The following is a 27,767-nucleotide window of genomic DNA, read 5'->3' on the forward strand; positions in this document are numbered from 1 at the left end:
TTAAATTTAGCGAATGAATGTTAGGAAATTTTTCTTATAAAAATATTTATATATTTATGATCAAAATGTATGTTACATTTATGATCGAAATGTTTGTATTTTTATTATTTTTACCGAAATTTTAATTTTATGTCAAAAATTTAAAATTCCCTTACGACAATTGTTTATCATTCATTTAAACAGATAAAATTAATCATTTTATTTTTAATTTAATTTCTTAATCTATTTTTGATTATTATTTAATCTTTTAAATTTCATTCCATAGTTTGTATTATTTTTTATTTATCTATAAATATGGTATCATTTAATCAACTTAAAAATTCCATCATTTATTTATTTTTATTTATTCTTTTCTTTTTTTTTTCCACTCTATTCATTTTATCACTTATTACTATAATTATCTCGTTTTATGTAAGCATTTCATATGATTTAATAGTTTAGTGTTAATTAATATTAATTTCAAATGATATATGTAAATTTGGAGTATCATCAAAAAAGGAATATTTTACAAATCATTCATTATTTTCTCGCATAATAAAATAATCCATCTGAAAAATATGTCAATTTTTTTTTTTTTTTTTCTTATATTTTTACAGATCAAGGAAGAGGTAAAAATGTGGTTTGAGGAACGAAGTTGGTCAAATCTGAAAATGTCATCAATGCTTGTAGAAGAATGGCGTGATCTATGGTCAATTAAAATTGATGTAATTGTCGCATCACTTGCGTATATTTTTGCAACAACTAATTTTCTCAATCTACCTGGATTAATACTTCAGAATGGTGGATGTAAGTTTGATTTTTATATGAAATAAGTAATTAATGTTAGTAAAATGCAGGTAGGGATTGTTTGTACAAAGGAATTGAACTGTAAATTATCGATCTACATTAATCAAATAATTGACTAGCAAATATAAATAAATAAATAAATAAATAAATAACTGTTGATGTGTCATGAAATATTGCAATAAAATAAATGATGAAATATATAAATAAGTGTGACATGATGAAATATGAATTAATTTGTAAAATTTTCCTTAAAGAAAGTATGACAACTATTATATGTACAAATAAGGAAATGTTACGTGAGTACGTGTACTAGTATGGAAATGTTACGTGAGTACGTGTACCAGTATGGAAATGTTACGTGAGTATGTATATTTGTACGTATGATGAAATAAAAAATAATTGTCTTAATAATACTCTTTAATTTTTTCTTTTTTTTCAGTAGCATTTGTTGCTGCTTACGGTACATCATTACTTGTTTGTGTTTTACCAATTATTGTAATGGAATTTTCGGTTGGTCAACTTACTGGACGAGCACCTGTTGAGGCACTTTATAACATATGTCCACTATTTAAAGGTAAGTATGAGAAGAATTTGTTTGTTTATTTTTTCTCCTTTTATGTTACCCTCGTAGCGGAATATATTACATTGACGCATATTTATCATGATTTAATCCAATTGTAATTGTCATTTGTTTACAATATCTAAATAGACAAATGACAAATGGTGATATGTCAATTGTTTAATGATCTTATTCTTTGCTCTTTTATTGAAATTGTAACTGATCCGATCTTGAATCATTCACAATTCCAATAATTTCATATCATTTCTTTGAGAAATGATCGAGTTTATTCAAATGTTTTGTTCATTACAAAAAGTATATTTCATCTGATAGCAGTGATTTAATTGATGTTAAATTTTTATTAACGATTTTAAATGAAAAGATGATATTATCAGTTATCTCGTCAAATTTTTAAGAAAATGATGATAACCTTAGTAATGTTGGATGTTGAATTGTTAAATAGTATGAATGATTATCAACCAGTTATCAATGTCTCTGTTTCTATCCCATTCAAAAAATTACTCCTTATCATTCAATTGAACAGTAGTAACATCTTACTTTACATTATCAACAATTACCTTCCAGGTGTTGGCATTGCGCAAGTTATCTTTTCCCTATTGATAATGGCACATATGACACGATATATGGCATGGCTTATGCTTTATCTATTTCATCTCTTTTGGGCTCTATTAGCTGGACGACCAGGTTGATATTTAGCATTACACTTATTTGTTTGCTAATAATGAATTAAAAGAATTTTTAATTTAAATTAATTTGCTACTTGCTATGTGTTACTTTTACAGGTCTACCATGGTTGCACTGTAGGAATTTTCCTGAACTTCAAACATTGCCATGTGAGGAAGCAGGTTCAGTGGCCAATTTTACCTATGCTAGTACGACAAAATTGAATACCTTGAATGGACACTCATCACTTGTCCAATTTATGACGTATGCTTTCGTCCTCATAAATTACATCAATCCTTCTACATATGTTTAGTTTGTTTAGTTAATTTTAATGAACATTTGCAGAATGTTAGAACGACCATCGAATAATATTGCTGAAACAGGCCATTTACAATATTACATTCTTGCTTCGATGGGAGTTGTATGGCTGTTAGTCTTCTTGGCCACTTGTTTTGGTATTCGTTGGTTAGGAAAGGTAACAATTTTATATTTGAAATTTTTGCTGAGTTACTAAAATATATGGTAAAATTAATTTTGTTTACTTGTACTTTTACTTCTAAGTGATCTCAACTATCACACAAGAAGAATTGTTGAATGTTTCCCTTTGATACTGTAATCATCATCCATTAGTAAATGAGGATTGGAATTGTCATCGATAGTTAATATTAAGGTTTTCAAATCATATGACTCTTCGCGATCTAACTTCTACAGTTTCCGATTCTAGTATTTTTTTTCCCCTTACTAATGATTTTGTATCGTAAAGAAAAAGAACCTGAAGCATTATGAGGTGTTAAATTGTTAAGCGAGTCTTAGTATACGGAATGATGAAAAGGTTATGCTGAGATTAAAAGTTAAAGATTAGTAATTACTGCAAAAGTTTCTACTCACATAAAATATTTTCACCCACACTGGGAGAAATATTAAACTTTTTATTTGCAGGTTATACATTTCACCTTTATCATGCCTGTGGTTTTATTGTGTTTACTTCTAGTACGTGCTTTAACACTTCAAGGTCTTCCGGAAATTTTGCTGAAATTTTATAAGATCACCGATTGGCAACGAATGACGGATTATCTTGTGAGTTTTTGCATTTTATTAATTTTTTAACTTTTCTAAGAGGAAAAAAAGGTGGATTTTTGATAACTGAATGGTGTTAAAAGTATGGAAGATATTTTGAAAGCATAGGTTATTACTATCACTAATTACAGTAGTGAGTGTGGTTAGACATTTGATTATTCCTTGAACTTAATTAGTGAAATTATTCTCAAGATGAGATATTTTATAGAAATTCAAATAACATCCTGAATTTTCTCCATGAAACATTAAAGACTGGAAACCCTTGTTAGATCTCAGCATATATCAGTTATTGGCTGTAGTTAATAGTGAAAACATTTGCATATCATATCTGTAAATATTGATGCCATTTTGAAACGTTCGTAACAATCAGTGAAATGAAGAAAACATTTACATTACTAAGATATTTCATCATTTGTACATATATATATATATATATGTTACTCTTCTTTTCCTTTTTTTTTCTCGTTTTATTAATTCAATTTATGTATCAAAGATGTGGAAGGCAGCTATTGAACAAGCAGTTTTTGCTACTGGAATTGGTTTTGGTACATTTATTACAATTGCTTCATATAACAAGCGGACAAACAATCTTGTTGGGTGAGTAACGATTTTTAAGTTTCACTTAATCTCTACTTCCATTATTGACCTTCAAGAAGACTATTGACCCTCTTCGCTGATAGTAGTAACCCATTACAATTATGTAGTAGTATTTTGTCCTTTCCATCAATAATAATACTTCTGAATCATTTGGCATCACGAAATTATTGAAATTTAATGGTCTTACCTTGAAACATTTATCATTTTCCTTTACTTAATTCAACTTTCAATTTTTGATTTGTTAGGTAAAGTTAAGTGGAAAAAAATCCATAAACCAAAATATTTCATTATTTCGTTTTATTTTTTCATATTACTTGTCTTTTATCTGTTCATATTACCGCATTTTCATTCACTTATTTTATTCACTGTTTATTTTTCTTATATAACTTACATGTACTTGATTTTTTACCTCCTTACTCCTGTAATTTATTTTGGAAATATGAAATCAATTCAATAATTAAGTAAACAATACTCTGTGTTATTTTAAATTGATCGATATCAAATTTTCTAACATTTCTTTCAATTTATAAAGGCGAAATTTAAAAAATAAAAATTGAAACTTCAAAAATTAAAGATTTGTAGTGATGCATGGTTAATCCTATTTGGTCATGTCGTGCTGACGCTAATACAAGTACTTGTAATACTTGGATTTCTTGGACATTTAAGTGTTCGACTTGGATTACAACCATTTGAGCTTCTTGATCGAGGTTCCTTTTACTCTCATTCTTCCATTAAAGTTTTGAAATTTTAATTTTTTTTAAATTGAATTGGTGAAAGTTATATAGAATTCTAAATTTCTTCATAAAATTCACTCTTATATGATTATCTTCGTTATCATTATCACTACAAAAAATTCATATGTTCTTTCACTTTTCGATTTTAAATTATTGTGCGGAAAAATTTTAATTTGCTACTATTCGTACAGACGGCTTCTTTGTTTTTTTTTTTTTAACTTGAAGCAAAATTTTTACAGGAGAAGCGCAAATGTGGCATATCCTTACATATATGTCATATGTACCGGATACACGAACATGGACTGCAATTCTTTTGTTTATGTGCATTTTCGTCTTACTCAATATTTTTGCAAGTTTCTATTACTATTTTCTCCTAATCTACCACACTATCTCATATCTTAGTGTCAGATTTTTAGGTTTTACTGGTTTTAGTAAGTTCAATTGATATGAATTTGTTAATGTTTGACAAAATAATAACATACATTTTCTTTTCAGTATCTTCTTACTTTGAACATATTGGCAACACTTGAAGATGCATTCGGTGAGAAATCGTCTCGATGTTTTCCACGATTTCTACTTGACCTTTTGATCTGTTGCACTGCTTTTATTGCCAGCTTTTATTTTGCTACACAGGTAAGAAGGACAAAGTGTTATATTATGAGAAATTTCAATCAGATTCCTAACCATTCAAATATTCTATCAATGTTCTGTTTGTTTAATTTGGAAATGATACAAGTAATGAACAGTTTAAACAGTCGTCATATTTATGTCACATCACAAAATCTGATTTAGCTTGAAAGGAGTTAGTTTAGTGACAAGAAACTTCTCTTCATTTTTGATCTTTAAAATAAAGGATCTCGTAAGTGATTGATTTTGATTGTTCATGCCAATTTAAACTTCGCTATGCTACCACTAATTGTTTACTTATTCAAAGGGATAAATAAGGTGAAGAGAAATTGTAAGATCACATGTAGCTCTTTTAAACTATTTATCAAATCTCGGAATAGTTCAGTGGAATTCAGGATTGGCATTTTTATTATTATAATTGGCTCACTGTGATACATTATAAGTATTGACTATAAACAAATGCTTTAAAGACGGGATAAAATTATTTCATTCATTTTTTACCACATTCACTTATGTGATGACGACTTATCTAGCCTAGATCTATTAATCAAAATCCATTCTTCCCAAATTGATAGTTCTGTAATTCGAACTTTAGTTTAAAAATATTAACAAAAGCTCAAATTTTCGAAGGATTTGAAAATTATAATTTGGAATTAAAAAAAGTAAATGGAACGATGACTTGAGTTTTCCGAATTAGAATTTTAAAATATGTATTTCTTCCTGAATGTATAAATTTTTATTAATTTTACTATGATTTTAGGGTGGTCGTTATGCATATGAGCTAGTTGGTGGCTATTTGAAATATGTGACATTGTGGATTATACTATTCTTCGAAATGCTAGCAGTTGGATGGTTCTATTGTAAGTCTTCAAAATTTATATCCTAGAGATTCATATCTATTCTTCAATATTTATATCCATTCTTCAGAACAATGATTCGAGACTCCCTGGGAAATTTATTCGATCCTTGTTTACTATACTTGTAAGGTAGATGTTTAAGAGGATAAAGGATTTTAAGAAGGATGAAATATTGCATGTATCAGTTAAATTTGACCACATTAATTCTTCTCTCTTTGACAAATTTTCTAGCGTGAAATGTTTCTGAAATTGTAGTGAAAATTGGATAAATGTAGGATTACGAACAAAATATTGGGGCAGGTGATCGTTTCGTCCTTCAAGAAAAATGCAAATAACAATGCAAGGAGTGCAGCACAATCAAAACAATGCAGTGCAAATGTTGCACTTCAAGACAGTTGAAGTGCAACATTTGTAACATGATCGAATGATCGAAATGGGTAAAGAAGTATACATTATAGGTGCACATCGTCTTGGTAAAGATTTGCATACGATGTTACGACGAGCATGCTGTTGGTGTCTTGGACATTTCATTCTCTATTTCATATATCTTCTGCCAGCTGTCCCTGTTGTAAGTTGTTGAATTTCCATCCATGTCGTCGCTTTTGTAATAAATGCACCATCTATGGCATCTTTTTAAATGTGTGTTACGATGCATATAAATGTGAAATGAAATTAAACTTAAGCAATAAATATTAAATTAAATTCAACATTGAACTAAAATTAGATTAAATTGAACATTAAATATTAAATTAAATCAAAAACCGAACATTTAAGTATCAAAGTATTAAATCTCAAATTTACTATTGAAATCCATAGTTGACAACAATAAAATGATAGTGCCTCGGAATCGACATGAAATAACTTCTGAATTTTAATTTCTGATTGGTAATGGATGTTAATTTGGGTGAAAAAAGGGGAAAATATATATTGATCTTCAGGCAATAGCTATGCTGAATTTGATTAATTATGATTACTCAGTCTATTCTTCCGGAATTCATGAATGGAAATATTCGGAAGCGCTTGGATGGGCAATAGCACTGATACCATTACTACCAATTCCGTTATTTATGCAGTTTCGAATTTGTAGGACATGTATGAAAGGACCTGGAGTGACGAAATGGCAGGTAAATATCAAAAAAATGATTTTTAATTTCAAGAATATATCAGTTATAAAAAATCTCGGGTTTAAATTTTATAGCGAAGTTTGGTGTTTTTTTTTTTGCTTCTTGTTCGAACCCCTCCATGCTACAAATCTAATTTTAATGGTTAGGAAATTTATCATTTTTTCTGCCGCTTAATTCAACTTTAATTTTCAATAATACTAGAATTACTAATACTGTGCTAATTACAGAAGTTAAAAAATGCAATATCATCTCCTTTGCATTATGAAATTATTAAGACATCACCATCATCAGCTATGCGGAGATATTCAAATGATGCACCTGGTTACATTCTTCTTCCGCAAGCTCCGCTTGCTGAACCAGAAGTTTTCAATGAGGTAATGTGAAAATCGAATTTATTTAAATAACATTTAAGTTACATTTCAAAATTAACCAAAAATAGCATACAAATTTTCGAATTTAATTCAAAAGTATTGCATACAGTTCCTACCTTCTATTAACCTGGCTTGGAATAAATTACACGTCACTTGATTCGTTGTCTTGCTTTTTTTTGGTTTAAAATTTTCAATTTTAATTAATAAATTGATACTTCAGAATCGATCATAAGCAGGATGAGCATGATGACGATTCCCAACATTCTATCATTTATTATGTTATATACCAAGGGTATAATCTTAAAACTGCCAAAGTTATTTTGCTACTATTATACGTTTCTCTTTTTTTTTTTATCATATTCTTTTGTTGTAAATAATTGTGTTTACAGTATGCTTAATTTCAATCTTATAAATATTTGTGATTGTATTATCAGTTAATCCTTTGAAAATGTTCATAAAAGAAATACTGCCATCAGAATCGACTATATCTTCTCGAAAATACAAATAAAATCCATATTTTCAAACATTTAAAAAAATAAAATCTTCAAATTATTTCCAAACGGGAATATTCATTCAATCATTTTTTCTACAAAAATTTGATGGAATCTCCACCAAACAATCACCACTTGTTTTAATCAGTTCACCAGCATCCTAATAATGTATATGGAAATCCCGTCTATTTCCCAAATACTGTATCATACGAAATACACTTCATCATCTGTTTTCCCTCTGTGATCTTACTTCTGAAGAATCATTTATCCACTTTTTTTTAATTTCGGCGAAAAACTGACGAAGATGTAGTTGCTTGAAATGTTCTGTTGATGAAGTGTAACTTTCGAAAGTTTCGATTTGATATCATTGTTCGGATACATTTCGATTGTAAAAGAATATAAAATGCTGTGAAATGATATGCCATTCTTTATTTTACCTCCTTTTGTACTTCTTTTCAGTGAAAATGAAATATTTGTTAGGAAAACAAACAAAACATTACTGAATGCTTTGTTGAAGATATATGCATTCAAACACAGGAATATAAAAAATATATTAGTCAAGTTTTTCTTATCATATTTTAAAATAGTAAAGGCTATCCATAGGAATTTCATTTGTTCAACAAAAACGAATCCAAAAAGGTAAACCGACAAGAATACTTATCTGCATAACTATCAGTATATATGTACTCCACACCGCCAAGAAATATCTATTTGCTTCGCAGAAAGGATTATAAAAATGATAAGCGATAAGGAACCGCCAAGGACTTACTTGTCCGACAACAATGCGATTACCTGCTCAGCAATTATCACAGTGAAGTCCTAAAATGACCTCCTTAAATGCTGAAATCCACTACCGTGGAGATATCCATCTAACAAGGCCATCAATTACCGTACGGATTCAATGGAGTAGTTCAACAAAGAGATTCATATAATCAATGCAAACAGGAAGTGATCTAAATAATTATAGAGATCTCGATGTTTAACGATGTTGTATATCATCTCAAACGCGCCTCTTATGCCAGATTTCTCATCGCCTTGTGAAACATACTATTTTGAAAGGATGGAATGGAAATTCTTTTCTCCCTCTTCATTTCTTCCTAATTTTGGCCATATGCAGGACCGACATGGAATAAGTTCCGGGTTGACAGAAAATGGCGTGTATAATATAGGTATTCTGATCAAAATGTAGTAAAATACGTACAAATTTCAACAAAAAGGAGGAATGGCATAGGCTTCTGCAAAACAAGAGATCTGCAAGCAATAATAAATTACATATAAAGAGCATTAGGTTCATTTGGATCAAATATTTGTGGTGCAGTACGATAAAGATACTGAAGTACAGGTATACATTGCGGCTCGTTTTTTACAATTGAAACAACTGTTCGAAAAACGCTAACTGTTTTATTGTATAACCAAGGTCCGCTTTCGGCTGTTTTCACTCCTTCCTGTAATAACAATCCGACAATCACCAATATTTAGGTTGAAAAAAGAATGAAAGAATAACTAAAAATAAGACAAACCGTATTTTCAGGAAGGAAATCAGAGCCTCTGTATTTAGTGAGAGAAATCTTCAAAATTTATAGTTCAAAAAAAGAAACATTCGACATAGCATGGTACCTATACTGACACCATTGTTTCATGTCACACTATTTCCCATTTCAGTTTGTTTATTATAAGGGAAAATGGGTATATTACCAAACTACTTGATCCTTCATCCGCTACTTACAATACTGCGGAGAAATCAATGCACTCCAGATTATATCAAGCCTTGCCTTCTCCTCTTTAGCTTTTCTCAATCAATATTTTCATTTTTACAAAGTAAACACGCCATCACCTTGAGATCTGAACAGAAACGGTCATGTTCTTTCTTATCCTTTACTAATAGACCCAGTAATGTATGTCCGTCGTCAGAGCTCACATTCCAGCAATTATTGTAATTTTAAAAAGCAGACAAATTTTCAGTAACTATCACCACGAACGTTATTTCCCTTAAGATGAATGCAACTGCTATGGGCACTTTTTGGCTCTTTATCATGAACTGCAAATGAACTAACGTTTATCAAGGCCAAAAAATAAGTCGTAAATTCGTTCACTCCACTACGCAAGCGTGCTGGAATCTTTGGCAATAATGCATCCAAACTTCTAAAACTTTCACTGCCAGTTATCGAGTTTTAATTGATAAATCGAGCAACATAATTAAATAAGATTATCTACGTTAAATATTTAAGTGAAAATGAAATCATTACATGCAGTACAAGATACAAAAAACTTAAGTTATAGATACAATCTAAATTGTGAAAGACACAAAAAAAGACAAAACCTCTTAATGAAAGTGACTTTCTGAGCTGTATCACTATCCATAGCTCTCAGCTGAAACGCTGCCATATATACTGGATCAGCAAAAATTGGTTGCAAAGATTCACTGGCTGAAATAAACATTCTGGCTGAGATAATTAAGGCCTCAATTAAGGAACATTTCAGTTATCAGCAACATCAATCTGAAGGAGGCTCTATTATGTATTTACTCTCCTACACAAGACTAAAATGAACTAAATGGAAATGTCTGTACAAAAGTACAATGGAAAAGAGTAGCTGCTTTAACCATGGGGTAAAAAAATGACAAACAACGAGACAAATGCAAATACTCTTGAAACTATTGTAGCAGGAAATGAAGCATCGGTAAAAACGGCAAGGTTGTTATATTGTCACTACTTTCCTCTGTCATCTAAATTTAGGCGGTGAAGATAAATGGTTGGTGATAAGTGGAAAAAAATTTTCTTTAGCGAATATGATGGAACATTTCAGAAAGCAGCATTTGATAACAATAACAGATTATTCTTGCCGTTACAACACTAATACTATCATCAAAGTCCAGGTAGTGTTAATCAATCTGCCTAATAGCAAGTTAAATCCAATATTTGAATAGATAGGATTTATAGCCAATGTGCTATAAATTTCATTTTTCCTTAGCATCTAACCTTGTTCACGCAACAAAACCATGTCCGTTCGTATTTGTTCCATGAAATTACCATATACTCCTCTGCTTGGATTTACTTTCTCTCGTTCGTAATCTTCCCAAGCTTCTTTACATTCCTGAAATGCTTTCATTCGAACTTATCACTTGCAACAATTTTTCAAAATGTTTTTAAGAAATTGAACCTTCGAGTGAGAAGATAATTGTTGTTATTAGAATATCCCACATAAGAAAGCTATCTAAATAGATGAAAGGATTGTGTTTCAGACTGACGTCACAACAATCATTACAACAGAGATTATTAAGTGGATTTACAAATTAAATAATGGGAAGATGGCTAAAGATAAAGCAAAAATAACTAAAAGATGTGGGGAAGTATTAAGATTTTGAAAAAAGGATGGGGGTGTAATTACTACCTAGATAAAAAACATTGCATTCGTCTAAAGCCACTGATAAGGTCTGAGCGGTTATGAAGGGGATCACATGTAGGCTGATAACAGTTCCCCCTTTTTCTTTCATTTTTCTTTTAACTCTTCCTCAGTTGTATAGCTGATCTAGGAGAAAAATATTTTACAAACTCTTAGGTTTTACCTGAACAGTATGACTAACCAGTTCAGATCTAAAATATTTGATAAATTACGTAAATTACTCATTTTGAGTCAAAAAAACTGCATAAAAAAGCAATTTAAAAAAATAAAGCAAAGATAAATTAAGAATATGTTTCTCAAATCTATGATTTGAACAAAAAGGTCATGATCAAACGCACAAGAAATAAAAGTTTTTCCTTTTGGAGTTTTATAATTTTGAGCAAATAATAAATTCACCTGGTCAGTAAGTTTTTCTTCTTCCAAGTTCTTGAATAATGAATCATGCTGAATGTAATTCACAATGCAGTCACCGTGCGACAAAATGATATCCGCTAATAAGCGATCCTAAGCATACATAAAAATTAATTTTCTACCAAATTCCTGATCAAAACAAAAAACAGTACGTCGCTCTGAAGAATGCGAAAGATTCTCTATCCTCATAAAATATTCTCATGACCTAAACCTAAGAAATTATTCATTTTGTCTTGGAAAATCATACTTTTGGCGGTGCCATCAACGGCCTTTTTGGTACATTTTGCGTATCGTCCAATTCATCCGGATCAAACTTGTATAATTCCAGTAAGTCATGACCAGCAAAATGCCGCTCAATTTGTGCCTCATCCACAACACGCATCGATGTTGACTCTTTAGTAACCTGACGTTTGTAAATTCGTTCTTCCATTGTTCCCTGAAAAAAAAAAAAAAGAAAACAGATATTTCATTGGATAATGAAACTGGATTTGAAATTTCCAGGAACAGATACAAAGAGATCATACATGTAGAGGCAAGACGATATGCTATTTCTAAAGAATAGTATGAGAGGAAGGGTTTAAGGGTTTCAATTTCCAAATATTTGAAATCTTGGTGATTTTTGAAAATAAAGGAATGAGCTTGAAAATTCAGCAGCAAAATAATGCTTCGCTCAAAAAAGAACTTGAAAGCAACAGTTACCTGAGCAATGAACCGATAAATGTATACGGGTTTTGTTTGCCCAAATCTGTATACACGAAATAAAGACTGTGTGTCATGTGATGGATTCCAGCAGGCGTCAAAAATAACAACTCGATTTGCAGCAACCATATTGGTTCCCAGTGAACCAGCACGTGTAGAAATAAGCATCAAACGGGCACTACAAAAAATTGGGAGTTAGAATTTAAGAATTTATTAAGGTTCGTGGTAAATGTAAAATTATGTAGAAAGACAATTTGAATCAGGATTCTACTATTTAATCATTGAATAAGACTTTCCAATGGTGTTCATTACGACAGTCAAGAAGAGTGAAAACTGATATTTCAATTAATATTCAAAAAAGAAATTCCTCTCATATATGCATTAAAAATCGTTTCAATATACCGCAAATTGTTTGGGTCATTAAATTTTGTTTGTATTTCGTGCCGTTTACTGGTTTGTACTTGTCCATCGATCACCTAAATATTTAAGGATTATTTATAGATTAGATGGAAATCGGATAAGTGCAATTTACATGAAAATTCTGTGAGACTCGGCGTATGACAATGGAAAAAAGTGCTCATAAAATGGTACAAAGATCAGTTAATGTCAGCACACGTAAAATATACTCGTCAAGATGTCAAGCAGAACAGAAACATATGCTGCTCTAATCACTGGCAATGTACCATCTGCTTCACTAACAGAGAATGAAGCAGTGACGACTAGAACCATTGACCGTTTAGTAACATTGTTATCGATAGATGCGTTGCATTCAATGATAACTGAGCTACTGACGCAACAAAACCATATCCAATGTCAAACAAACCAGTTACGAATTACAATTTTTCAAAGATTACAAACCATATAATCGCGCCCTTCTCTCCAACCCCAACTTTCCTTTGCTGCTTTCATTGCTTCATGGCCATCTGTAAACCACGCATCATTCTCATCCATATATTGCAACATTCGTTTAATCAACGAAATTGATTCGATACTTTGTGAGAATACCAATCTAAACATAATAGCATAAAATAAAAATCAAACCAAAAAGATTTGCAGAAATATTTCTAGTATCAAAAACAGAACGGCCAAACTATTGAAGACAGAGCAGGAAAAATTTCAGTACATCATAACATACCGAAACAACTCTCCTGTGAGACTGGTATTACCAGAACAGAACTGTACTTTAACTTCACTGTGTAAAGATTAAAAAAACTTACAGTTTATCCCCAATTTCTTCACTTTTTTTGATAATTTCAACTAGCAGCATGAGTTTATTACTAAGTGAAAAATCGTTTCGATCTGCTTCCGTGACTAAACCCGTTTTGGTGAACCATTCTTCATATTCTGGCATAATTTCTTTCCCTTCCTCTGCATCTTCACCCGCCAGTCGGCGTGACTTCCGTGCTGGTACCACTGGTCTATTGCTTGTTTCAGGCTGATCATTGTTATCTCTGCGGAAATATTTTGTAATTATATTGAAAGAAAGTTCAGAAATAAGAGACTAATATCGCACTTGACTTATTCTAAAGAATTGTTTGCTTTTCAAAGGAATGAAAATAGGTTTTTCCGTATTCGCAATTCGCTTTAAAAAAAAAAGAAAACAAACTTTTCTTCCCAGAACATTCTTCAAGGAAAGGAGTTTGAAAAGAAGAGGAAGGATAAAAGACGTCCTTAAAGAAAAATTACACTTTTCACTCTCTTATTACCTTTACAGTAGAAACTCACAAAGGAATAACGTCATCGTCCGAATCAACTTCTGATGATGTTTCGCTTCCATCATCATTAATGAAATCCGCCATTTCATCCCTATCATCCTCCCAAAGACGCTATAAATAATAATTTCTGTGGATAAATGTTATAAAAACGGTAGAAACATTCAACGAAAGTCAAGGTATTCATTTTCAAAATTCATATCAAAATTAAAAAAGTACCTTCTTCTCAAGTTCAATTTGATGAGCAATAAGTTGATATGGATGAGTCCAAATACGTGACAGCACATGATAATCGGGAAGGAGTCGCCTGCTTAACAGGATACCTTCTGGACCTATACCGTCAAGAAATGTACGATACAATGATATCTGACGAGGCGTCAAACGAACGTTCACTACGTATTCTTGTTTCGGGGGAATAGCTTCTGTCAACACTCGGTAATCCTTACGCTAGAAATACGAAAGTACATATAGTAACTTTGACATTTATTAGTTAAATGTTTATTTTAATACTTCCGGTCGTTTTGAGAAATCATGAACTGTGGTAATATGTTATAATCTAGTCATCTAATCTTCAGACCTTATCAACCAATTCAGTTTTATAAACCGTGATATCAGTATGTGGAAGTAGCAGGACCTGAAACGCAATCATGCTTTCACAGCAAAGTCACAATAAAACATATAACATTTGGGTAAACTTACATCAACAACATTTTTGAGATGTTCATATAGAACGTGACAGCGTTTCTTCATATGACGAACTTCTGCTGGTGTTGCATCTTTAGTTCTTCCACGATTAATGATATTTACAAAACGATTTGCAAATTCTGTTTTGGTACCCAGTAAGCCTGGTTTGACAAAATTTACCATGCAATGATCTATAAATATAATTCAATATCGCTCCATCAAACTGCACTATTAAGCTAAGTTTTCTATATTACAACTAATTTAGGATAGCATTAGATCTTGTTAGAGATAAAAAAAAAATTGATTCCAGTTCAGGTATATGATGAAATGTAAAATGAAGCTTGACACTTAACTATTAACTCACAACATTCAAAACTATTTGCTCTCAAATTTATATCGTGTGATTTAACTTCATCACATCGTTTTTTTGCTGGATGGGATATGATCCGTGAGAGGAGAGTAACGTAAGAATTTTAGCCATATGTTTCCTGAACTGTGGCAAAAATTGCAAAAAGTACACTCAAAAATATTAGTTTAAATAAAACTTCGACAAACTTACATTCCATAAGATTATTCTGAAGCGGTGTTCCGGTCAAGCACAAACGTCGTTTCGTACGAATTTTTAACATAGTCTTTGCAAGAGCTGAATCGTCATTTTTTCAATTTATGAGCTTCGTCGCAAATAATCAAGTCTGGGCCTGAATTTTTCAAGTTTCAAATATGACAAACTATGAAAATATGAATCAGTAACAAATCACTGGTACACTCGCAATTACAGTGCACCAGGTAAACATCCTGTTATTCAAAAAATTATCTGGAAAGGCAATAATAGATTCAGCTCTGAGCTATCACTCAAAAAACAACATTAACCAGGGTCCTGAAGGAACTTCCGGAAATCCGGTTGCATTTTGGCCAGCTTTTTATTCTTCGTTGTTTTCTTCATCCCATCAATTCTTTTCTTGCCCTGCAAATTCATTTCGCTCTGAATTCAGTACCGAATCCATATAAACCACTGAGACCTCTCCTTTCAAACTTTTTTTGAAAAATACCCAACATTGATTGCTGTACTTACTTTATCATCATCGCCTTGTGTTAAGATTCTGAACATGTCATAACCAATAATCATCACTGATGGCTCGTCATTTTCGAACCAGTTTTGTAACGCCAACCGTCTGTTGGTGTAGTCCTTCAAGGAATCTAATTCCATAATCTGAAATAAAAAGGTTATGCTAGGAAAAATGGCATCCAGTCATCGTACAAAATTCTTTGTGCTAGATTTTCAAAGCATATGCATTTGATTTTTAAAATATAAACAATAACTAAGATACAAAATTCCTTTTTTTCCGTACCCTGTGCATCGTGTTATCATTTGGTTTTATTCTTGCAACTGAAGGAGAGGTTGGGGAAAAACAATAGACAAACATGGAAACTTCTAAATTTTAAACGAGATTGGAAGCCTAAAATAAAAACCAGACTCAGAGTCACTAACAAGTGTGAAGAAGTGATCGCCCTGTGTCTTTTCACTTCATTTCCACTTTTTTTCAATTGTCACCTAGTTCTTTCGCCTTCACTGACTTAATTAGAATATCGACCAAGATTTGGATCTCAAGAACTGAACAAAATGATGATTTTATAATTGTCAAAATTTTTCTAAATCCAAAGTGAGAAAATCGGTTCTAAAAACTAATAACAATAACATTAATCGTGGCCAAATCTCTATCGACATCTTCATTATCAAGCCATTTCTCGAATTCATTGTACCAATTTAATACGACATTTTTGGGCACAATAATTAAGATACGTTTGAGGTGAACACATAACTTCGGGTGCATCATTACAGTGTGCAAGAAAGCGATTACCTAAAATGCTTTTTAATAGAACATCCATCTAAATAAAACGTATTATATTTACGATGAAAATTCGAAGCGAGACTGCATGTTTCATGTACAATGTTTACTGCCATCTTAACAAATGGATAAGTCCCTCTGAGTGACTATACTGATAATGTTATAAAATTTTTTCGAGGAATTCGAAGACGTACTTGAATTCTGTGGCTTAAATTAACGCCGAGCAAAAGTTGCACAGAATGGTTAAATAGTTACAATGATCTTAGTGACAAGAAAAACCTAGGAAACATGAGCTATAATGAAATGAAACTTTGCTAAATGTGCTCTCGAAAAACAATATGATTAAAACATTTAAAAAATGAAACATTAACCAAATGTTTCGAAAGTTCTTTAAAACTTGGTCCATGTTAATGTTTTGATCATCACCATCTATCGTAAATTTATCACAGAAATGATAATAACCTGTAATGTTTTACCCAAGCCCATGCAGTGAGCAAGGATACCGCCACCGCCATCCTGCTCCAATCGCTCCAGTGATTCGATGGAACTGTCATACAAAAACTGGATACCCTTAGCTTGATGAGGCTTCAAGAATGCGACCAATGACGGATGTACGGATACTGGACACGGTGGACTGCCTTTTTTATCAGGGTCGAGGACAACGCTTTTTAAACGCTGGTGTTTTGCGATCTGTGACGAAGAACTCAGCGCAGTCGCCAAGTCTGGTCCATCGGCCAGCTCGATTCCATTGAACTGAATTATTAATACTCTAAGCATTAGACAATTTAAATATAAAAATAATTGGTCAATAATTGATAATAAATATCTCTGCTTAAGGGCTCCGAATAAGATTTTTGTTGCATATTATTTCTCATCAGATGAGAAAGTAAAAAAAAGTGATAAATAAACATAGTTTAACAAAATTCAATATGACGAAGATTTTTTCGAGAATTTTTTCAAAGTCCCTTTTGTTCAGAGAGTTTCTGAAATAATTAGTAAATAACTCGCTGAACAAATTGCTGAACTTCAGCTAAAACGATGATATGAAATTCAAGCTAAGAGACAATCAAAGGGTGTTTAAATAACAAAATAATCTTGAAAAAAGAATTAAAAATAAAGCCTCATAAAGCATCTATGTAGTTCGGTTATAAACACTATGAACTTACGCTAGGCGGAAAGCATGCAATACTTGCAATTTTATTTACATTTTTAATTTCATATCAGTATCAACGGGCTATATGTTTTCTATTTACAACAGAATTTGTTTTATCATACAAACAGACGAAATCAGTGGGTTAAAAACATCCTACCTCTTTCTGTTTTGCTTCCAAACGTTTCCTTCGTTCTTTTTCTGCAAATTCAGCGTCGATTGTATCCTTTTGTAATCGCTCTTTAGTCATAATTTTTCGAGTGCCTCTTTTGTTCGGCAATTTTTTGCTCATCTCATTTTCCTCATCTTCTGATGAATTGTCATCATCTCCTTCCTCTTCATCTTCCCCATCATCATCATCAATGCGAATACGCTTTCGCTTCGGTCTAAAAATATCAAAATTTTCCCGTAATATAAGTTAAGTAGCAAACACATAAATTAAATTAATTTTCAGAACCAAATACGGAATTTTGAACTTTCCCTATGCACTTTTTCGACAATTTCCTTACAACATATTCAAGAATAAGAAACCAGATAAACTTTACGCACGTGTTTTTGCCTTTACGCGATTTTTTCGACTTTTTACTGCCATTCTCATCACTTGAACTGGGTAGTTCAATATTACTGTTAGTATCAACTACTTCAGCAATTATACTATCATCAGTATCCGATCCCATAGTATTAAAGGAAGTTTCCGAATCCGAAGAATGTATTTGTTTTCGCCTGTGAAACAAGATGACTAAGAACATCGAATTTTAGCTAATAGTTCGAGGACAAATTGCAAAATTATGATGGTGAATATCAGAGAATTTCTAGGAAAATGGATAAAATGAATTACTTAGAAATCGGTCCATTTTCCTTTCTATCATAAAATGGCATCTGATGAAAGTAATACTTGGTGAATAATCCTTACTTTCTGTTTTTTTTCTCTTATCCACTTCGATATCTTTAATAATTTCTTCTGGTCTTTTTTCTTCTTTTTCACTATCGGTTGATTCCATCTCGCTATCGCTCAGCACCACACGCTTGCTTAGAAGACGATCTTTTTTAAGACTACCACTCTAAGAAAAGACAATTCTAAAGGAAAAAATATTGAAATACCATGCTTCATTACCTCTAATCCTTTAAGGAAGCATAACTAGAATGTTATATCATTGCTTTTTATAATGTTAAAGTATCAGTAAGCATAAAAACAAGAGGTTCCAGATCAATATACATGACCCTATGTTGGTCGAATAATTTCAAGCGATATAGACTACTATTTCCATCCTACCCAGCAGATGGCAATTGAAAAGCAACAATATGCTGATGTGGTTCAGGATAGTTGCATATCGGTAATATCGAAGTTGTGGCACTGATTTTCTAACGGTATCATTAAAACAGAATAGTGTAATATCTGAATATATATTCTATCCATTTAAATATCTGAATTAGGAAAGAAAAGATAGTACACTATTTTAGACTTCACAGAACCTTTACCATTGCTTGGCGGAATGTTGGAAATACCAGCAAGTTGAGTGTAGTGTAATAGGTAATGAGGCTAGCCGTATCAGACTATTTATCTGACATCCATGAAAATAGAAAAAGTATTAGTCAAAGACCGTTTACAAATAGTAGGTAATCCATTTCTCCCAACCTCTTAATAAAGCTCAAATACTTCCGCGAAACACCCCTACAATTTCAATTTTTTTTAAAGAGATTGAACTGAATAACAAGGAAAACCTCGCATCTTTTGTTCAATCTTCTTACTCCTTCTTGGACTAATACTTTTTCTACTTTCAGGAATGTCAAATAAGTAGTCTTCTCAGTAAAGCAGTAGCGTGTCTTATCCGCCACCAAAAAGTAATAACAAACCATTTTCGGCACGTTATCACTTGAAGCTTCCTCTTTAGCACAAGTGACAGCATCTGAATTACACGCTACTCTGAAATACAAAAGTTTCATTTACTGAATTCATTGAAAATTAAAAAAATTCCCACTAATTTTTCATGGAAAACCAATGATTTTTCTTAAAAAATTTATTAGAAGGAAGAAAGTCGACATAAATGATTTCACTTACTTATTTTTACTTGTAGCGTTGCGCTTCGGTTCATCAGTGCTTATGCCACGACCATAAAATTTGCTGTGTTTGATTTGTGATTTAGAACGAGGTGTCATTTCTTTATCTTCCTTGCTTTCCTTTACCTCTTTCACATCATCCTTAAAAATTAAGGGATCAGCAATATTAACAAAGTATCTATAAACAAACTAATTTTAACGGCTGATGTTAAAATTTAACAATTTGCGATATCAACAGCAATAACAGATAACCTATTTTCAAGGTAATTGAATTATTGAATTACTGAAAAATAGATTATTCTATTTTTGTACCAGCAAATGCCTGTATTTATATTCCTTCATCTAAAAGGCACTCCATCCTCAAATTGTATACAGAGGGAAGGACTTCACAAAAAAGCGAAATTTGGATGAACTCAATATCATTACCTTTTTGTGATAGGCTTATTAACCAGGTGGAAAAAAGAAAGCAAGGTTTATTGGAATAACAAATAATATTTCGAGCTATGAATAATAAAGATGCTTTTGCACACATTCTCAGTACTTCATTTTTTCAGCAAGACTAAACGTACCCCACTATGATCCGTCTCAACATAGTCATATTCATGAACGTCCCCATCCACAACACTCTTTGCGGAACTGTTTCGAGCGTATGATTTGGAATTTCTTGTCTTCTGTTCTTTATTTCTGAGTAACATAGTACCAGTCCTCAATAGGAAATCGGCTTCAGAATTTGATCCATCCGAACTAACCACCTCATCCGCTTTCTCATACGCAGTCTGAAATACAGATTACAGCGAAATAGTGACGGCTGAAATACACTGAGGTTTATTTTTCTATAAAGTCAGTACTTCTCCGAAAACATCAAACTTCCAAGTTCACTAACTCTTATCTCCTTCTTACCTTTTTTAAAACAACCTTACCAGTTCTATGATGCTTCGTACAACTTCAATTAAAATGTAAGTTCAAATACACCTTCTGCAAAGAATCCATCACTTCCCTCAGCTCTGGATCGTTATCACATTGAACCACTTCGATATATGATGGACAAACACCATATTCTTTTAAAACCTAAAACAAATCGGCTTATATCATTATGAATTTTATTCTGTTTCAATCAATAGAATTCGCACTCCGACCCATTTGTGATTATATAGTTGTTTATTTCACTTCTTATCACTAACACAATAATTATTTTCACTGGAATCTTAAGAAGTTGTATAAATGCGATAACGTCAGCATGTACATGTAACCACTTTTACAGTATGCAACCATCTTTTCTTAAATTTTCTTAGTTCCGATCTATTATCCCTATAACGTATGTGTCTGCGATCATAGTGGTGAGAGTTAAATGATAGCGCCATCTTTGTTGTCACCAATTAACCTCGTGTGACTTTTCATCATTCATTTTGAGGGAGTTTTACTTTATATTTATGGCTTATTCTAGTTTTCTGATCTAACTCAATTTCATCATAATTTACTTTCAAATCTTCGTCGGTGAAATCTTCAGCACCAATAAAATCAATATGTTCTTCCGTTACGTCTTTTCCTTCTGCAAATAGAAAAATAATATATCGAAATCTAGCTTGAAATCTGACAAAATAATTCCCTAATCTACAAGTGAGCATTTTCTCAATAATTCATGAACAGGACAAACCTTTGAATGAATTTCTATCACCAAAACAAATAATAAACCAACCTTCATCGCAGGTTTCTCTTCCTGAGCTTCCCTGCAAAGAAGCAGATTTTGATAAACCGCACCGATCAACAATCTCAGCGGTATCAGAATTCTGCAATGATACTTGCACATTATCAGTTGAAGCCCTTTAGAAGCAATTCAACCAATCAACATTTCTAGACAACAATGAGATGGTATTTAAAACTGTCAGGAAATTCGAATTCATCATAAGTTGATGGATCAACAGTATCACTGCAACTCTCAGATTTATTTTTCAATGATCCAATTAGATATGCAGTGCATAAATTTAAAAACGATAAAGAAAAAATTGAAAAAGAAAAAGACTGTCAGGTAAGAGACAGTTTTCCATTTAGTTGCGTGTGTCAAAAAATTTCATGGCAGTTGACCTCTAAAATTTGGTAAAAGTGATAAAGGCTTAAACGTGTTCTTTAATTTATATAAGCTTTCGAGGATATTTGGGTTTAAAACTCAAATATCTGAATGCTTTGATAAAAAAACAAATATAAACCAGTACTGTGGTTGAGAATTTTCACTAGAATACAATATAAATTGGAAAAATATACATTGCTTTTGCCTGGTTTTATCAGGTCAGTTACCAATTATGCCATCAAAATTTATTGGTCAAGTAAGCGAAGAGAGAAGATTGAAAAGTTAAGGTAAGTAGGTGGATGTCATCGACACAAGAGCAAGCAGATGAAACAAAAGTACAGATAAGCACTACTTCACCGGATCGAAATCCTCATCGAGTTTCATAACTCGATTGCATGTATTGAGGCGCAGTGCAACATGTAAAATATCAGTTGAACTATAATAAGTAATTTTGGCAAATCTAAGGAAGCAATCTGATAAGGTGTCTTATTCACTAGCGGTATAAATATGCATCAAAAGCCTAGTCATAAAAGGATTAACGAGTGCCAGCCCTAATTTACGCACTTATCGACTTGTCATAGGTGATTTCAGCCATGTATCTTCATTGCTAACTTCAGGCTTCCGAGAACATATCTCGCTATAAAAGCTTCAGGTAAGGGAATATCTCGTGTTAGTTGTCCATCTTATAGTTAAACAAATTTTGGTAAAGGATTAACTTGCAAGCAGCGCACTAAAGTTTCTTGCTTCTCTTCTTTACATGATAAAAATAATCAAAAATAACCACATTAGTTTTACTTGGTTCTTACAGGCTTTACTCTAAGGATCATTCATGGATACTGTAGTGGTCTGAATAATTAACTAAATTATTTGCTTTCACCAAATTGCTTACTAAATTGTTTAGTCCAAAAACAATCGAATTTTACGGCATTAAAACTTTGAAAATTATTAGAAAATGGAAAATTAAAACTTCACATTCAAAATTTTTTTCATAAAAATGAAAAAGATATCCATATATTTTTCAAAAAGAGTTGAAATAAAACAAAAAGAAAAGTGGAAATTTTTCGAATTCCTTACCAATTCCACTATTTCATCGTCGCCCGGCATTTCTGAATTACCTGATTTATCTTTGCTTTGTCTAATATTTTCTTCCATAATTTCGAGATCTTCAATGTCTCTTTCAGTTTCCTCACTAGTGCCATTATGCAACTCATCACACTCCATTATCGTATTTTCATCACTTTCATCATTTGACTTGCCAACTTCGTCGCTACATCTATCAGATCATTCTTTTTATTCAAATTCAGTACTGTGACGTCCCAGCTATTTGTAGCTGATTTCGTCCTGTTTTCAGGATTTTTCAATTTTTGATACAAATTATGGCAGCCATCCAAGGTTACCCTGGATTTAAAAGAGAGAGAAACAAAGAAAACCTTATACTGCATGATATAACACTAATGTGCTTAGCTGTAATACAACGAAATTGGAGGTTCGTGAGATATATGGTTGGGAAAGACGGTGGAAAACTTTAAAAAAGGAAAAAAAAACAAAGGTACGGAAAACAGCATTTTAGATATCCCTTTTTATTCGTTAAAACATGTCTCCTTGCGAAAATGTAACCACATATGATGCATGGCCATCGACCTATTCTTTTATGACAAGATACTAAGTGACAAAGACTGAAATGCAATGAATTGAAAAAATGAACTTTTTCTCAGTTCATTATACGCATATCTTTTTTATTTCTTCGGTTTTCTCAGTTCAATGAATTTTTTCAATTCATTATACTTCATATCCTTCTCATTTTTTTATTCAGTTATATGTCTGATTGATATCATACTTGCACTGTAATGTAAATAATTTAGAGATGAGAAAAATATTTGAAATGTTAGATTTTAATTTCTTCTGATCAAATAAACTAAATTAAAAACCTGCTGCAGTTATCGCTGAAATGACTATTTGCTACGTCGTTACGTGAATTTTCCAGTGTTTTTATAATTGCATCCATTTGTTGAATAAAAGATTTTGTATGTTCCCGGAGAACAACCGTGTAATCTTCTGAATCATTCCCAGTATCGTACGTAAATAATGTTTGACGAATCTATAATTTCTTCATTAAAATAAAAAGGAGTTAAATAAAAAAATTGTCAGCAAAATTGAACTATTAGACTTTTATGATCAGCTAGAAAAGATGTTATTCGTGAAATAGTATAATCAGGTTTAAACTAAACGTTACAAAATAATGCTTTATTGATAATCACAACATGTGAATAATAATCATGAAGTATGAATTGAGGACAAGATGAAATATACAGATTGAAATTCAAAAAAAAAAAAAAAGAAAAGAGCATAATATTAACATTGCTGAAGAAACAATATACAATGTTAGTCATTTCCGAGATGTTTATGCTCAGCCCTATCCGAGTATAGTTGCGTCATCAAGTTTAAGATCCGCTGTGTTTGTTCGAATAGTTACGCCATCATCTGCACTGGATATATCAACGTAGCTCTAGTATTCTGAACTGTGCTTCTATGAATCAATTGTAAACCACTTCGACAATGATACCAAATATTTAAATATTAAACATAAGATATGAAATGTTACACATAAAGCCGTGCAAAAAAGTGAAAAACGAAAATCATAAATGGAAATCGAAGATTTCTACCATTTCTAGAAATGACTGAATTTTGGGAGATTATACAGAGAACTGAATATCTATGTATCCAACACAAGAACTACTTGGAAATAACCTGGGCCAAAATCTCCCAACGGTTTCAATCTAATGGTTCACAATTAACATGCTAAATACGGCTAAATGATGAACAAGACCAAACAGCCGTCCTTCTTTTCAAACCCATCCTCTAGTAAAATTAGAAGCTAGATTGTCAATGGAGCAAATATTTCTATAAAGTGGTATTATCAGTCGATTTTTCATTCTCTACACAGTAAATTCCATATGCTTATCATTAAATTTTGATCTTACTACATCTTCTCAATAGGAATTTTTGTATGCCATATTTTTATCGAAAACCATTCCAAATGTTGGATTCAAAATAGAAAAAAGAGAATAAAACGGTATCAAAAGAATATTAATCACATTTAATACATTTTTCTTCTCCAAAAAAAGTTAATGATTTAAAAAATTAGGAAATGATTAAATACAGATAGATCGGCTAGCCTTATTTAATTGGTCCAAACTATCAGTGAGTGTCGCACTGATTAAATTGATGGAATTGACCAAATTATCGAATCCATTCGGAAGGACAGAGAAACCATTTACTGCACTCATAACCAGCTGAGAAATAATGTTCAATCGCTAGAAAACAGAGTAAAGTTTTCACAATTTTTCCGGATTCCTCATAGCAAGACACACCTAAAACACCAAAAAAATTTCACGTCAACTTTGGCATATCTAAAAATTGACCTGCGTGATCGATTATCAGTGTACGATGACATAAAATGATGAACTAGGAAGATTCTAGGTCACATTTCTGGGTATTGCTTTACTCACAAATAAAACTTGTCTCTTCTAGATAATTTGCAGAAATTAGAAGGTGAATCATGATTGAAGTTTAATCCTTCTCGAATGCGATGGCATTAAAAAAATAGAAACCCTGGTCACGTTTAATATTATCTATACATTATTCATTGGATTTTGATAGATTCGCTTGTTCTGAAATGTCACACAAAAAATCAGATGTATTGAACGAAGTGAATCACATCTTATATCATGAGGTGCTTTTCATGTCTGATCTGGTAGCAATGCATTTCTAGAAGATGTGCTGCATCGAATTATCACCAAACTGAGATCAAATGAACATACCATTTTTTTCAGAATCTTTCCATGAAAGAAGGGCCAAGAATCAAAGATTACCGCTACTTTAGTTAGTTTCGAACCATTTGTTAACCTAAGGCAGGAAAAAAGAAGATTCAGAAAATACATTCACAACTATATGATACACTAGACATAATGATGATTTCACTAACTTTCGTAACTAAGTCCTCCACTCATAATTAACGGAAGAAAACCAGTGAAAAAAATGAATTTCTAAACGACGAGTTAAAAATCCATAAATGTCACTGTCGCTCATGTTCTATTGAAGGCAAGTCTCTTCAGAAATCCATTATCCTGTACTAGCCAGATTTTTCCCGGAATTGACCTGAAATCAAATGGGAAACTAGTGCTAGTCGCTGATTTAAAAACTGAATGGAAAAAAAATGAAGAAATTAGCAATGAAATTTAAAATCGAATTAAAAACCACTAACTTGGTGCGGCAAAAGCGGATAAAAATCTGGAATTATTTTCCCTCTAAAAAAGCAACAGAATTTCCAACCTAACAAAAATTAACGCAAAACTAAAAGGAAACTGCTCTTAGAATTAATTGAAAATTTGAGAGAGGTTAGAACTGATTAATGGAAATTGATGGAATCAATACATGATCAAGGAAGTAATAAATCACAAAATGCCGAAAATCGTTGTCAGAAATAATTTAAAACTAACCGATTTAATTTTGGACTGTGCAGATAATCAAAAGTAATTTGATTTAAATTCAAATAAGCTCATTAAATTTAAGTAAATAACTCAGAGGGAAAAAAAATACGAAAGCATTTTTAAATGCAATGGGAACAAACAGATAGCTCCCAACATATCATTTTCACTCATTAATCCATATTACCGGTTTTTGCCTCCAACATATCACTTTCACTCATTAATCCGGCATATTGCCGGTTTTTGCCATTGTGAATTACTTGCTGGAAAATGATATTAAAGTAATTTTAAATCGAACAGGAAGAAGATATTTGAATTTGTTTTAAAAAAATCAAGAAATTCTCAGTGTCCCTTCTTGCAACTTTTCCACCCAATCTTAACTCACTCATCAAGGTTCTAGCCTTATGCTTTCCGATTTCCGGGATCCCACGAATTCCGGTTCGTCATAGCCAACCACCACTCGACAACTGAACTTCAGTTAATCAACCAAACCTTGAGCCTGATTTAACTGTTCAGAATGGCGATGGAAATAGTGTGCAATATGCTATAGGTACAGATAGCAAAAAATTGTGGAAATAGTATGCTAGCATTGCTGTCCATCTTTATTTCTCTGTCTATCTCTATTAAGCGATAGTGTAATCATTAAATTGACGAATTGCTATGACACTTGCGACAATTACGGCAACTTATTATTGAGTATGACAGAATAGTCCATTTAAAGTCTAACAATTTAGAGCTATAAAGAGAAATGATGAAATTCGTTTGATTCTCTTCGTTATCTTTTGTGTTCCATGTATCTTTCCGAAGATCCTCATCATGACTGTTATAATGTATTACATATCTTTTCGTGTAAACTACATATCTTTTCCTCCTCTTCTTCGTTTGCTTATTTCTCGATCTACCATCTTACTGATCCATAAGTTTTCCACGCTTTAAAATTACACTACCCCATTTCTTTGACCGTCTGATCCATCACTCTCATAAAGATGGATCCTCTTATATTTCCTCTCATCGCTTATCTCTTTCGCATAATAGCAAGAGAAAAAGTAGCGAAAACGACAGTCATTTGAGACCACCCCTTTTAGCTAATTGAGCACAAACCGATAGCCGGATGGCCTGAGTGAAAACTGTACGTCCCAGTGGTGCAAATTAAAGATATGGCGGAAATGTCGTGGAGATCACCGTAATCCATCCAATAGTATATTCTAAAGAAGAAGAAATTGTGTGAGGAAGGGGTGTTTATGCTACACACACACCCACACACACGCACACCCATACACACACACACACCCACACACGCACACCCATACACACACACACACACACACACACACACACACACATA

General features: G+C 32.1%; 2 protein-coding genes across 2 annotated transcripts; one reads left to right on the forward strand and one right to left on the reverse strand.

Moving 5' to 3' along the window:
- Positions 1–614: 614 nt before the first annotated feature.
- Positions 615–7,756, forward strand: LOAG_03524 (hypothetical protein; the record flags this gene model as incomplete). The annotated part of the gene is made up of 15 exons (XM_020446346.1): positions 615–786; positions 1,226–1,360; positions 1,931–2,050; positions 2,149–2,293; positions 2,375–2,504; positions 2,969–3,106; positions 3,600–3,703; positions 4,286–4,410; positions 4,677–4,786; positions 4,933–5,070; positions 5,825–5,924; positions 6,380–6,489; positions 6,860–7,045; positions 7,273–7,419; positions 7,637–7,756. 15 exons carry the CDS (start codon positions 615–617, stop codon positions 7,646–7,648), a joined length of 1,872 nt encoding a protein of 623 aa, XP_020303295.1. The 3' UTR covers positions 7,649–7,756.
- A 1,419-nt stretch (positions 7,757–9,175) lies between these two features.
- On the reverse strand, positions 9,176–23,156 carry LOAG_18012 (SNF2 family domain-containing protein; the record flags this gene model as incomplete). Its single annotated transcript, XM_020450682.1, has 28 exons — positions 9,176–9,352; positions 9,962–10,049; positions 10,228–10,333; positions 10,886–11,000; positions 11,706–11,813; positions 11,968–12,156; positions 12,420–12,597; positions 12,822–12,895; positions 13,278–13,428; positions 13,637–13,870; positions 14,145–14,245; positions 14,351–14,578; positions 14,831–15,006; positions 15,375–15,458; positions 15,686–15,779; positions 15,888–16,025; positions 16,513–16,674; positions 17,125–17,415; positions 17,973–18,198; positions 18,362–18,551; positions 18,726–18,873; positions 19,667–19,736; positions 19,872–20,011; positions 20,440–20,646; positions 20,843–20,938; positions 21,349–21,419; positions 21,567–21,657; positions 23,010–23,156. 28 exons carry the CDS (start codon positions 23,154–23,156, stop codon positions 9,176–9,178), a joined length of 4,080 nt encoding a protein of 1,359 aa, XP_020305612.1.
- Between the last annotated feature and the right edge of the window lie 4,611 nt (positions 23,157–27,767).

This window comes from Loa loa, assembly GCF_000183805.2.
Source record: "Loa loa unplaced genomic scaffold supercont3.173, whole genome shotgun sequence".
In the NCBI taxonomy this organism is placed as follows: Eukaryota; Metazoa; Nematoda; class Chromadorea; order Rhabditida; family Onchocercidae; genus Loa; species Loa loa.